General features: G+C 33.0%; 1 protein-coding gene across 1 annotated transcript; it reads left to right on the top strand.

The window, feature by feature from the left end:
- The first annotated feature begins 872 nt into the window (after window positions 1-872).
- LOC117934065 (arabinosyltransferase XEG113) lies at window positions 873-12,819 on the top strand. The gene is made up of 13 exons (XM_034855667.1): window positions 873-1,224; window positions 1,919-2,209; window positions 2,317-2,522; window positions 3,111-3,216; window positions 3,773-4,029; window positions 4,240-4,375; window positions 6,866-6,960; window positions 7,082-7,135; window positions 9,214-9,327; window positions 11,381-11,479; window positions 11,583-11,699; window positions 12,202-12,288; window positions 12,395-12,819. Exons 1-13 carry the CDS (start codon window positions 1,038-1,040, stop codon window positions 12,560-12,562), a joined length of 1,917 nt encoding a protein of 638 aa, XP_034711558.1. The 5' UTR covers window positions 873-1,037; the 3' UTR covers window positions 12,563-12,819.
- Window positions 12,820-14,556: the final 1,737 nt, after the last annotated feature.

The raw sequence follows: 14,556 nt of genomic DNA, 5'->3' as shown, positions 1-14,556 counted from the left end.
TGTTAAAATCAATGGATTTTTTTTGTGATACATGTCCTTTTGAGAGTTGTTGTTTTCTTTACTAGGACAATGATGCCTTCCTAGGTTTGATGCTTTCCTAATCCTCTCCCATTAGATTAGGTGAAGGATGGTAAATAAGGATGTAGTCAAACATTATTGGATATTGTGAAAGTAAAATAAATCAATAAACACAATTTAATTTACAAAACTAAAAAATAATAAGAACAATAATGCATAAATAATAAATAAATAAAAGAATGAAAAAAATACCTTAAATATTTTGAAAAATTCTATCATACCAGAACTTTTGATCTCGACTATTTAAAATGTACGAGGATATACACGTGTGAAGATATGAAAAAATGAGATTTAAGTAATTGAATAAATATACAAATATATAAAAATAATATGTAAATAAATAAGATTAAGGTATAAAATATAGAATAATGATACCACATATAAAATATTAAATAATGATACGTAAATATAGAAAAATAGTTATAGAAAAACTATTTTTAAAAAATTGAGGTTAGAAACAATTTCCAATCATTTTTAGAAATAAAATTTTATTTTTTTGGCTTATTTAGTCATGTTTGATGTAATGAATTTTTTTAAAAAATATTTTTTATATTCTCAATTACTGTTTGAAACATAAAATCTAAAAAAAAAATAAGAAAAAAACTTTTTTTTAAAATTAATTTTGTTAAAACAATTTTTGACAAACTTATTTTGTGAAAAATATAAAAAGAAAAAGAAAACTGTTTTTGAACAAGAGTAAAATGTTTTCTCCTTTCCCTGCTTTTATTTGTCTTAAATAAATAAAATCAAATAATAATAATAATAATAACAAGGGGCTAGATTCAGACAGCCGTGTATGTAAAAGCATAAATGGCTGGTGGTCGCTGGAGTTGATGGTGGTGGAGAGTTGACTCGGCCGATTCTACAAAATTATCATTCAAAGAGGCTCAACACAACACCATGAATGATTTCTGAAACCCTATTTGGAGTTGGGAGTGAGGTGGTGGGTGAATGAGAAAATGGGTTGGATTCCATTCCACGACGCTGCAAATTCCAAGCCTCTCTTCTTGACCATCTACGCCACCGTCATTGTTGGCATCGTCTTCTCCTCCTTCTACGTCTTCTCCGCCATTTACTCCGCTGACTCCTCCACTTGGTTCTCCTCCTCCTCCTCCTCCTCCTCCTCCTCTGCATCATCTCTCATTCGTACGTTTTCTCACTCAACTCTCGTCGGAAATTTGAATTTTGAATGTGTTTTCTTTTTTCGAGAATGGGATTGGGGGCGAGTGAGATTGAGATTTTTCCGTACTGGGAAGCGGAGGAACTGGTTTGTTGAATTTGGGTGGGAAAGGGGAGGCCTTTGTCATTCCGTTGACCATTTGGGTGTTTCTCACTATTCAACTGTATTACCTGCAAATGAGGGATGGGGATGAATTTGATATGATAAGCTACTTGTATCTCCGTTTTCTTTGAAAATCTTTGAGATGGGAACGAATTGTTTATGGGATTATGTTTTTTCGATCGACGGTTTATATTCCTTAGTTTTTAAGGATTTATTTTTCCGAATAGGATGGATAAATTTAGAAATCATGAATAGAAATAAAACATTTAGTTTCTGGGTTGTGAGAATATTCTGCCTTCTGGTTGCTGGTATAATTCTAGAAAAGTTTCTTTTGCTTTACTTAATGTTAGCTTCTTAACAGGCATTGTGCAATCAGTGACTGGTCATTGTGCATTTCGTATTTTGGGTTAGTTTTTGAGTAAAATGAAATGGCATGTGCCAGTATGCAATCACTTCTTTATGATGTCAGGCATTGATATATCAAGTTCTATTTTGTCTACCTTCTCTTGATGTTGTAAGTTTCTTTTGTGTTATATCTGGTTGCATGTTGTATTTCAGATGTCGATCAAGGACCCAATGTTTCTCAACGAACAGATTGGGGTGCAGTGCCAGCGCCTCCACCTAAATCACCCAAATCTCAAAACATGTGGACGAGGCCTATCTGGGAGGCTCCCCCTCGAGGTGAAAAAAGGCCCTCTTTGAAGGCCTTTCAGTTGACAAAGACACTGGTAGAGCAAAGGGTGAAGGATAATGTCATAATAGTGACGTTTGGTAATTATGCATTCATGGATTTTATCCTCACTTGGGTTAAGCACTTGACTGATCTGGGTATCTCCAATCTTCTTGTTGGTAGGTTCCTCATTCGGACCTGTAATTACTTCCTTGAAATATCACTTTTCCACATATTCTATGTCAATTTTCAAGACTGTTAAGGAAGTTTGAAATCGTTGTTATAGGTGCAATGGACACCAAGTTATTGGAGGCATTGTATTGGAGAGGTGTTCCAGTCTTTGATATGGGCAGCCACATGAGCACAATAGATGTTGGATGGGGAACACCAACATTTCATAAAATGGGGAGAGAAAAGGTTATCCTGATAGATGCTCTCTTGCCTTTTGGCTATGAGCTACTGATGTGTGACACAGACATGGTTTGGTTAAAGGTAGTCTTCTGTGCCTGTTATTGGATTGTTCTTTTGGGATCAAGGTCTTCTTCTTTAGCTACATAAATGTTATCATTATCATTATTATTATTATTATTATTTGATTCATGTCCCCTTTTTTCGCTGATATTTTAAACAACTATCCAATATTCATTTGAAGGGCTGCTTTAGGAAAAAAGGGAAAAAGGGAGAAAAAGAATATCCTGGATGCTCTTCCTTTCTAATGTACCAAACAAAATATTTTTGCTAAGCATCTGAAATGGTTTCTCCTGGTGCACTTCTTAGACCATGAAACTCTATACATGCCAACTCTTATGCATATTGTGTGTATTGGGGGGAATTTCTTTTGGGTAATATGCCTTGTATTCCTTTTACACCTCTTAGTTTTGTTTTATTTGTTTTCACTTTATATTTTTATAGGTTGTTATTGCATTTCTTATCCTGTTGGTTATATTTCTTCATACATTACTCAAGAAGCTGTATAGATTTTGTTATAAAAAATTATTTGCAAAGGACATTGCTATTTACTCCTCTATTTGCTTCAACTAATTCGACTAAAGATTTCCGTTTGTTATGTTGCTGGAATAGAACCCGCTTCCATATTTGGCACGTTTTCCTGGAGCAGATGTCTTAACTTCAAGTGATCAAGTTGTACCAACAGTTGTTGATGATCGCTTGGATATTTGGCAACAAGGTGAATATTATGTAAAGAAACCTTTTAATGCAATCTCCATTTATTATGTTTACCTTATGGTTTTAGATAGTCTTCATGACCTGTGCTTGGGTTATCTTAAAGTGGTTTGTGTGTGTAAGCTGTTGTGAAGTTGCAACCTCATAGCACAAAATTTTTTATGATTTGTTGGTCAACATTACTGTCACATTATTTCTGTCCCTGAACAGCATCCTACATGCTAATGTTTTGGTTTCCCCAACATTGGAAAAATGCTAAAATAGGGCCTTATTGCACAATTGCAACCAGAATAAATTTTCATAAATCAATTCCCTTTACGAAGTGACTGAACTAAAATTTCAAGAGAAAATAATCAAGTCAATCGTTACTAGATTAACCTTCCATTGGTTGGTTCTACCTTAGATTGCCTTGTAATCAATGTCAAATATGAAATTCAAACTGTGCTTTTATTTTACTGCAGCTAATGATGCAGTGAGTGATTATCTCCATTAATTGCTTGGCTGCTATTTCTTTTAAATGATCATCCTGCTAATGAGATTCTTTCTTTGCTTCTTAACAGTTGGTGCTGCCTACAATATAGGAATTTTCCACTGGCGACCAACAGATTCTGCAAAAAAATTGGCAAGAGAGTGGAAAGAGATGCTTCTAGCTGATGATAAGATATGGGATCAGAATGGGTTCAATGACCTTGTACGCAGGCAATTAGGCCCATCTGTTGATGAGGACAGTGGACTCGCATATGCTTATGATGGAAATCTCAAGCTGGGACTTTTGCCAGCTAGTATATTCTGTAGTGGGCATACTTATTTTGTGCAGGTTGGACAAATAGACTAGTGCTTTGAAGTTTTGAAATTTATTAATCATCCCTGGTTCTTTTTGTATATATTTGAAACTTTCAGCTCCATTCCTCATTCCTTTTACTCATTTCTGCCATCAAACTTGAGAATTTTGTACCTAGATCCATGACATAGAACGCATTAAACTGTGCATTGAACATCTTTCTAAGCCTTGACACTATGTTGGCAGTCCATGTATCAACAACTCAGACTGGAGCCATATGCAGTGCATACTACATTCCAGTACGCTGGTACTGACGGAAAGCGTCATAGACTTCGGGAAGCGAAGGTTTTCTATGATCCACCAGAATATTATGATTCACCAGGTAATTCTTCTAGATGTTATCTATATCCTGTAGAGTTCTATTATAATGCATTTCATGCCCATGAATTACTTGCTAGTAGCTTTAGTCCTTGCAAAGTGCAACACATCCTATCTGTCTTTCGCTTGGAATCTTTTATATGCGGATCTGAATTCCAGTCAGTTATTTTAACCCATTACATCCTATCTATGTTTTTTTTTTTTAGCTCCTAGTTCTATTGTGCTTATCTGCATTATCATGTGATGCCTCTCTGTCATTAGAATCACTATTGCTATCTCTTATAGGATTAAGAGAATTCAATCATAATTTCTTTTATCAGGTATGATCAATCTTAGTTTTGCAAGGGGATTAGTAAAGTTAAGTTGGGGCTGCTGTTTTTTGGGTGTTGGTGGGGGTGGGAGATGCAGCAGGGAATGGGGCTTAGGTTCCTAGTCATCATGACACTTTGTGATATTGCGACATCTAAAGTATGTATGAGTGTATTTTAACAGATGAGATACCAACCTCGTAGTTTGGTTCTTGCAATAGTGCCCTTGGAAAACCATTTCAGGGGTTTCTCAAACTTCTCTCAGTTTATTCCTCTCATTGTAGGTGATGGCTACAGAATTCACTTCTGGGAGAACATCTGATGGGGATCTGCCTCTCAGCATTCTCTATCATAGTCTGATGGGGATATGGATGATTGTATTTCTCATATCCTTGATCAGACGCAATACTCCTTGTCATGGAATTTTGACTTTTGCAGAAGTTATCTAATCTGGAAATGATGACCTCCTATCCTTTTGCTTTGCTTGCATAAGTTTACCTCCATTTTTTCCCCTTTATCAAATGAGAGATTACTGATATGGTTACTTCCAGCTTCTTATAGTCTCCCCTTGCCCTTTATTATAGTGATGCTCCATCCCTTTTCCTGAAGCTAATTCTAAAGTTCTCATTAAAATCAGAGCCTTTGCTCGGTTGTTGGCTTGTAAATGGGGTTGCTACTGTTGAGTTATTATAGATAAGAGTTCCTTATCTAGCTTACTCTTCCTGAGTATTGGGTCCTGTGCTCTGACCATGGTGAATTAGTGGATCATATTTTTCTTTACTGTCTATTGCACTAGAGTTGTGGATTGAACTCTTTTGGTTGGCAGGTTTCTTTTGGGTTCCTCCAGTGTCCATGTGAAAATGAATACTTCTCTGTAGGAGGTGATTCCTTTGGAGTTTAGTGCCATTCTTGCTAGCATGATTTTGCTTGATGAAACTGAAGTTTGTATAGTGTGTTAGGCTGTTGGAGCTCTTTCCTGATCTTTGTTTTTTATTTTTCTTTTATCAGAGATCTTTGTTTTGTATTTTCCTTCTTTTATGCCCACTGTAGGCAGTTTTCAATCAAATTTCTATTTAATTGTCCAAAAAAAAGGGTCCTAGATTTGCAAGAAGAATAGTTCACCATTCCTTGTATTCTTTATCTTAACTTCTCTCTCTTTTTTTTTTTTTTTGGGTTTTTTTAATGAAATGTTGGTTTTCTATGTTAAAAATAGGTTTAATATTGATAAAATCTTCTTGATATTGAGAATTTTCTGCCTTCCCCCAGTGTTCAGCTCCTCTTAAGAACACCAATGGGCAAAGCCCACTTCTCCACATGGTTCCAAGCTTTTACCTGAACTTCTAAGATTCAATCATCCTCCTTCAGTGATTGAAGCTGAGCCATTCATGAACCTGCTGTCGTCCTTGATATTCTGGTTCTAAAGTATGTAAGACCTTGTATGAATACTTGTCCCTATACTCGATGTTCCAGTTTTAAACTTCCAGAAACTAGTTTGCCTTAGAGTGACAAATTAAAAGTTGGAATTTCCCAACTGCTAAGTTCTTGTCTCAAAATAAGACACCATTGCAGTTGCTATCTTATCAGAAACTCAGGTTTATCTAATTTTTATATCAAAATTAATTTTTGAGTTACACATGCATTCTAACTCATTACTACTTTCACTTTTGATTTTCGATATAAATATAACATAGTAAGTGTGTTTTTGTGCTTAAGTTAGAGATGCTTATTAATTTACACACAGCGACAACATTTTTGTGACCTTTTATTATCTCCCTATGTTTAAATATATACTCGTTTAGGATACGGTACTGAGGAGTTGAAGAAACTGGCTAATTTCCTGTTATGTTGCATATGACTTGCACCTAAATAGCATGAAAACTTACAATTTTCCATAGAAGTAAACGGGATGTAGGCTCATTTGCATGCATATTGTCTTTAGTCCTGAAAATCTAATGTTAGACTCCAGTGATTGTGGGAAATACAAAATTTATACTTTTCCTGTCCGTCATCCTCTTTTCATGGGAAACACTAAGTCCCATCAAATGTTTCCTACATCTTACCAACTGAAGTTTAGAAGCTGACCCTTAAATGCATTGATGCATGTGTCATAGCATCTGCTTCTGGTTAATGTTTTGAAGACTATACATTTTCAAGGACAAATTTAATCTATTTGAGAACTTATGCAGGAGGTTTCTTGACATTTAAGCCTTCTATTCCAAAGAGCCTGTTGCTGGATGGGGAGCATAATCTTGAATCACATTTTGCTCTCATTAATTACCAAGTATGCATGTATCAGCCTAATCCGACTGACTTTTATTATAATTGTTTTAACGACTTTTGTTATAATTGTTGTACCACTTCCATGTTCCATTTCATTAATTATATTGTGTTATTGTCCTCAGATGAAACAAATACGTACAGCGCTTGCTATTGCTTCATTATTGAAACGTACACTGGTGAGAATGATTCAAACTTTTGCCTTGGTTGATCATAATATTTTATGATAGTTTTAGCTGGTGCAAGAACTACATGTTCTGCAATTATAATATATAAGAAAAGGGTTAGTTTGTTGTCAGGCCATTAATCTATGAATTTGGGGATAAAACTTGGACCAATACAGGTATTGGGATTTGGTCTGGGATATTGGATGCCTTTTATCATCATCAACCCAACTTTGTAATTCTTCTTGTTGTCATGGTCTTATTCATTGATAAATGCACTCTCTTTTTTAACATGCTGCAACAATGATTCACAAAATTCCCAAATAATATAGAAACCACATCTTCAGCTCCAAGTTTTTGACCTGTTAGATTTTTAAAATTTAAGTAGTTTGGGTTTTTACAAGGCTGCAATTCAACACACATTTTTCTCTAACAGGTCAAGTGCATTAAAGGAGATGGTGACAGAGTTTAGAAAATTTTGAGGAATTAAGGGAAGATGGAAGCACAATTTCAATAAATTAATTAAAAGTTCACATTAGGGGTCTAAGCTTACAAGAACTTAGAAATCCAACCATGTATAGATATTATGTATTCTCTCAGGAATTAGGGTTTAGAGGTAAAAGAAGTCATAAAAAAAGATGAGGAAAGGGTAAGGCATAGGACACTATGGAAATCTCATCAAGGCTTGAAGTATGTGGTAATAGTGCTGTTTGTCGCTCTAATCTGCCTTATAAATGGTGAAAAAAGTAGCATTCTTTTACAAGAACTGTCAAGCTACTAATGTCCTTGAAACCTCAAACTATTAATGCTATGTTTGGTTGGCGGAATAGGATAGGATAAGATATGTATATCCTAGAATATCATATCCCCATTGGATCATAAATATATATCTTAAAATATGATTTATAATGGGATATGATATCCTTTGATATACATATCCTATGAACGTGATATTCTAAGGTAATATATCCAATGAGATTTTAAGTTATATTATTAATATCTAATTTGTGAAATGAATAAAAAATAATATGAAATATATATTATTTTCAATGTTTAAAATAAAAATTATATCACATTTTAATATTTGTATTTTTTTTTTAAAAGGAAATTTCTCTTATATTTAACAATATTCATGATTAAAATATTTAAATTTTTTGGATAAATTTTTTATATTATGTTGTTCAATATATAAAAATAATTTATATATCATATGTTAATATTATTTTAGAAATATTTTAAAAATTTTTCTTTTTTAACCATAAATTTAATTTATAATAAAAAAATTTATTTTGCAAAATGAGTATATAAAAAAAATAAAAAATTGACAAAAAATGAATTTATGATACATTGGACATGCATATCCTATATCTTAGCATAAAATTAATACATCACATGTAGAAGAGATATAAAAAAAAGGGTAGATAATATATCTCACCACTTATCCTATCCTATGTTTGGTTAAACATAGGATAGGATAAGTGATGGAATAACTTATCCTATCCCATCATCAACCAAACATGGGATAGGATATTCCATCACTTATCCTATCCCATCATCAACCAAACATGGGATAGGATATAATATCTCATTTCTTATCCTATCTCATGTTATATCCAGCCAACCAAACATGACCTTAGGATATGGGCCCACAACATATATCAGACTCAACAAATAAATGATGAGGAACTATAGCAGTAGGAGAGACTGAATTCAGGGCCACTAGTTAAGCATAGTTAACACAATTATAAAGACTAGGACAAATGCCCCATATATGGTGGAAAAGCAGCATTTATATATGAGAACGGTCAAGCTACCAACTTCCTTGAAAGCTGTTGAGATATGGGCCCACAGTGTATATCAGGCTCAACAATGTATGTCAGACTAATGAAAACAAAGGTGATGTTCAAATATTATCATAGTATCAAAATTTGAGAGAGTGGTCGAGGAAAGAGTAAGGCATGCAAGAGCATGCTATGCTTTGAACTCTTTTCTTTTCCTTTAGTATTGATTATTTAATTCATCATATTAGCTAATTGCATTTGGAAATTCTTATTATGTCTTGATCTTTCTGTTCTTTTATTTGTGATTTTTAGGTCATGCCTCCATTATGGTGCAGATTGGATAGGTTATGGTTTCCACATCCTGGAGTTCTTGAGGGGTCTATTACTAGACAACCTTTTCTCTGCCCTTTGGACCATGTATTTGAGGTACCTTTTTTTTAGTTGAACCTACTTTTGCCTACTCTCATTATTGTTTACCCACGAGGTAGGTCATGTGGAAGTTTAGCATCATCTCCTTTAATACCTAATAAGTGGTGGCAAAGTCAATTAAATTTTATTAGAATCATTGAAACATAAGAAGGTTGAACTCATAGCTCTTGCAATCAAGTGTTATATTTAAGAAACTACTGAAGAAGTATTATATGCAATATAAATAACAACAACAGAATTAGCTCTGAAAGAGAGGTAAACTTGGGGATTCACTATATTTAAGGAACTATTGAAGAAGTATAACACAAGAATCTTGAAGTCATGGCTCTTGCAACCAAGTGTTATATATAAGAAACTACCGAAGAAGTATTACATGCAATATAAATAACAACAAAATTAGCTCTAATGGAGAGATGAAGTTGGAAAGCACTATTTTGTTGATTATTTGGCTCATTTTATTGGAGAAAGGAAATAACATTGTTCAGAACACTTTGTTTTGAGAGAGTGTTGAAAAAAGTCGTTGGAAAAGTTTAATTTTGGCTGCTGTCACTAAGGGTTTGTAGATTCTAACAAATCATTCAGAGATAGAATGATATTTCTCTGATAACATTCACCAAAATATTGTGCTCCTTCAGGTGAAAATGAAGTTAAATCTTGATGGATGCTCTCTTGCAACCCTAGTCCAGCTAGAAATAGGCTATGTTACAAGGACACCCTAAAGGATGTAAAGTAGCCATGTTGGACATGACATGACTTGGATTTGGGTATGGGATGTGTCCAACATTCGTATTGGTCATCCATGTACCCGTCATTTGTGTCCAATAAAGAAAAAGACGTGTTACCATTTCATTCTAAGTTATCTTAGACTCTTGTAATGTACTTTTTTGTTCCATGGATGAAGGAAGTATCCATGTTAGGCATTCATTGATATACAGTTCATTTTGGGGTAGGGTGTGTGATAAAGGAATAATGGAAAATTTAGGTTATTTGGTTGTGCCCATGTGCCCTAAGATCTCAGGATTACATGAAATATGAACAAAGGCATGCTCAAACACCCAACCCTTACCCCAATCCACGCAATGCTTGAAATTGGTGGTATTTTCTGAATTTGGAAATTTTGTTCAATTCACAAACCAAAGATCCTCTTTAATTTCTCTATGCCTTCGGTTTAGATGATTTTATTTGAAGTATAGATTTTAGTTCTTCCAGTGGGGTTAAGGGCAGCAAGTCATGTTGGGTTGTGGAAACATCATTTGGAGGATGATTTAGTGTGTGAACTTTGCCAGAAATTTATTCCATGGTTCTTGGGAAAATTGTCACATTATGCATGAAGTTCTAAACATTTTATGGGTTTTCCAGCTTTTTTATTTCATCAATTAGCCAACAATAGAGTGGATGTGATGGATGAAATGAGAACAATTCTATTGGAATAATGTGGAGGGTGTTAACTCCCTTAGCTTAGTCTGTAATTGACCAATGATACCTTCTCATATGGGCACAAATACCCATAGGAGCTAACCAGATATGCCCTTGGATTAAGAAAGCTATCAGGCATGAGGTTATTTTTACTTGGAGTTTCTGCTCTATTGATCATACATTAAACCTTTCAGGCATGAGGGTGTAAGCTATAACCATTAGAAGTGAGGGAAACATGATGTCCAACTGTTAGGAGAGAAGGCTTTAAGGATAGTTATCTTCTTGTTTTTTTTAAAAGGCACCACAAAAGTTTGAATGAGAACTACCGCAGTATGCATCAAAGAGATGGTTACAGAATTCCATTGCTTTCACTGTCACATGACAAGTCCACTGGCATCTTAAGATTTTCTTTATTATATTTGTCAAGACAATATTTCCTGATGATTGGAACACTAATATGCTGCTAGGTACTTTTCTAATCATCACTGTCCCATTTACCTGGAGATCTCAATTTCTCACAGTACATATTTACTTTTTCCAACAGTATGCATGTAGAACATAAGCTATGAAGTGATGCATTGTAGTTTGAATTGTGGGCTCCTCACTTTGCATCTGTAACTGTACTGAAATGTAGGTAAATGTGATGTTGAAAGAATTCCCGGAGGATGAATTTGGCCCTGGGATCAATATTAGAGAATACTCTTTCTTTGACAATCCACTAATGCCCAAACAGGTATATCATTAGCTGCCACATTTAGAGCTCGGATTCACTATGTTGTTCCTCTTTTTATCTCCTTATCTTAGTGGAACTTCTCGCATTTTGATGTCTGTTTCAGGTGAAAGATTCATGGCTTGATGTTCAACTTTGTCGAGAAGGATCCCCAGGTTGTAATGTAACAAACAATACAAGTTCACTAGGAATAAGACTTCCAAAGCACAGCACTGAAGAAACGGTAACTTCGATTACAACCCTAAGGCATCATCTTTTTGTAATTATTGTTCTGCTTGTCTAACATTTTTCCTTTTTGGTGAATTTTTTTAAATCTTAATCATCACATCTAATTATCTGGACTAGTTCTAACAAACCTTGTTTAGACCTCTAGAAATTCCGTGTCCAGACCATCTGATGTAAAATTATGCTAGTATTTCTTTCAAACACATTTTTAATCCCATGTGTGGGCACCACCTAGGAAAATTTCTAGGCTAAGTCTTCTACGTGAGTCAATGCTGTTCTTGACAGCCATCTCACCCGAAATTTCTGAGAGCAAAGCTTGAACAGGCGTAGCTTCAACCCGAACCCTTGTGAGAGCTGAAGCCAAAATCTAAGAATTTAATATATTATTTATTTTTATTTTCAGTTTGCATTAAATTTATCCTCATGTTGTTCAACTAAGCCAAATTCAATCTAGCCTGCTAAAAACATTCTGAAAACTGAATTTTATCCTGTAATTTCAGTTCAAATCAGTATTCTCATTATTCAAGGATGTCAAAGTCATCCAATTCTCAACGATGCAAGATGCTTTCCTCGGTTTCACTGACAAGGCAAGTTTCACTCTCCTTCCCTTATTTCATTATTAGAGTGACAAATATATTATGTTCAGTAATCATATGCTGACAAGAAGTCGTGCCATGCAAAATATGTGATCAGAAAACGGAGGAAAAATTCAGAAAACGGGTGAAGCGGTATGTTGGTATTTGGTGCTGCGTGAAGGGTAGTGATCCGGGTCACATATATTATGACATGTACTGGGATGAGAAACCCAATTGGAAACCAATCCCACCTCAAGCTTCTGAGGATGATCATCCACCCTGGTGATGAAATCTAACCAACCACACACACTGTTGTAGCCTAGAAGAGGGCTGTATTTTATGTTGTTGAACAGGATACATAATCTAATCATTGGTATAGAAGAGAGCAGATGTCTTTGTATACCAGTAATGAGAAAATTTTGGACTTGTTTATTCCAAGATGATTAAGAAAAGGAATGTGGATGTGAGGCCTTTCTCAGGTTCTATGTAAAACTTATATTCATTTGATATCCGGAGTTTGCTTTTGTACATTCATTGAAACAAGTCTCTTGAGTTGGACTTTAGACATGGGCAGATATTGGTATGGAAGGTTTTAACCCAGTGGGTGTTCGATAAACCAACTTAATAACTTAATTTAAGTTATTAGGTAAAATAAGTATATTTGATAAAATAATTTAATGATGTGATTTAAAGTAAAAAATAATTTTAAATAATAGGTAAAAATAATTAATTTATTCTTAAGTCCATATTTTTATTTTATCTTTTTATTATTATTTATCATAGTTATCTCTACTATTCCTTTTATTATTCTACGGTCTTTATTTTGTATGATTTAAAATGTAAGAAAGATGGGTTCTTATTTTATATATATTTTTAATTAGCTACAATCTTGACACTTTAAGGAAAAAAAAAAAACTCTCATCTCCAACTACCCATTTTATAATCCTAGATTTCTTCTCTTCCAAAATTTAAATGAAAATAATTCAAATATGGAAGGACATTTACTTGAAAAAGGGGTTAATTTTTTAAACCTATAGAGGGTTGCTTTTACAATATTAAGATTATTTCATCTCTTTAATTAATAACTCTTAATAGTTTTTTTTTTTTTTTTAAATAACAAGGTAATCTAGAAAGGAATGTTCATATACGGACAAAAAGAGTGAAAAAAAATGTTAAAAGGAAAGCATAATCTAGAAATGAATATGAGAAATATGAGTTATGAAATTATTTTAATGTTAATAGAAAAGAATGGAGGGTTGTATGCATTTGGAGACAATTATTTTATTTTAAATACGGAGAGCCATTAAATATCTTTAGGAATTAATATGACAAATGAAAGAACTACTCTTATGTTTTTTTTTATTCCAATAGAAAATAATAAAGTTGAGGACTTAATTTTTAATAGAAAATAACAAAGAGTTGAATGAATTTTTTATGTTTTCAATTTTTAAAAAAAAAGTGAAATAAAGAATAATTTTTAGAGAATAAATAGAAATTATTTTTACTTAATCTTTTTAATAAAAAAGAAAGAAAACATGAAGAAATAAAAAAAAGCAAATAAAAAACAAATAAAATTGAACATAATATCATTTTTTTTTCTCTTCTTTGTTCATGATTCAATACGGATAAAAAAATCTTGAAATATAATTTTTTTTTTTAAATTACAATTGTTTTTATGAATTTTCTTTAATTTAATAAAAAAAATTCAATAAACAAATAAATTTTAAATTAAACTATACTCAATACATAAAATTTATTAATTTTTTAAAACAATTTGAAACTTAAAAACTAATTTAATTAATATTAAAAAATCATGAAACTGAATCATAAATTAAAATTCATTTTAAATAATTTAATTAATTTTTTCTTTGCATATAATCGTGTCTTTACAAATTCGAATTCAGCATGATGATGTCCTTTGTCGAGTTCCTTAGTTATTGCTGGGAATTGGATATCATGGTTCAAAGTCGCGGTATCGGTCATTGACTCGGAGGGTCCTGAGGCATATCGGTCTCAGTGTATCGGTCTAGTATTGGGCAATACGTAAAATAAGCTAATTAGAAAATTAAAAAAAATAAAAATATTATGTAAATCATCAGAAAAATATATACAATTAAATAAGCTCAAAAAATTAATAAAATAAAATTATCTCATATTTAACATTATTTAAATAGTTATAAAAGTATCTGCTCAAAGTTATTTATGATAATGCTAATAAAAGAAAGTTATTTTATTTCAAATAAAATAACATTTTTACTAACAACACATACAATACAATAA

The sequence above is a fragment of the Vitis riparia genome, chromosome 2 (assembly GCF_004353265.1).
Source record: "Vitis riparia cultivar Riparia Gloire de Montpellier isolate 1030 chromosome 2, EGFV_Vit.rip_1.0, whole genome shotgun sequence".
Classification (NCBI taxonomy): Eukaryota; Viridiplantae; Streptophyta; class Magnoliopsida; order Vitales; family Vitaceae; genus Vitis; species Vitis riparia.
This window is presented reverse-complemented; position numbering and strand designations above follow the sequence as displayed.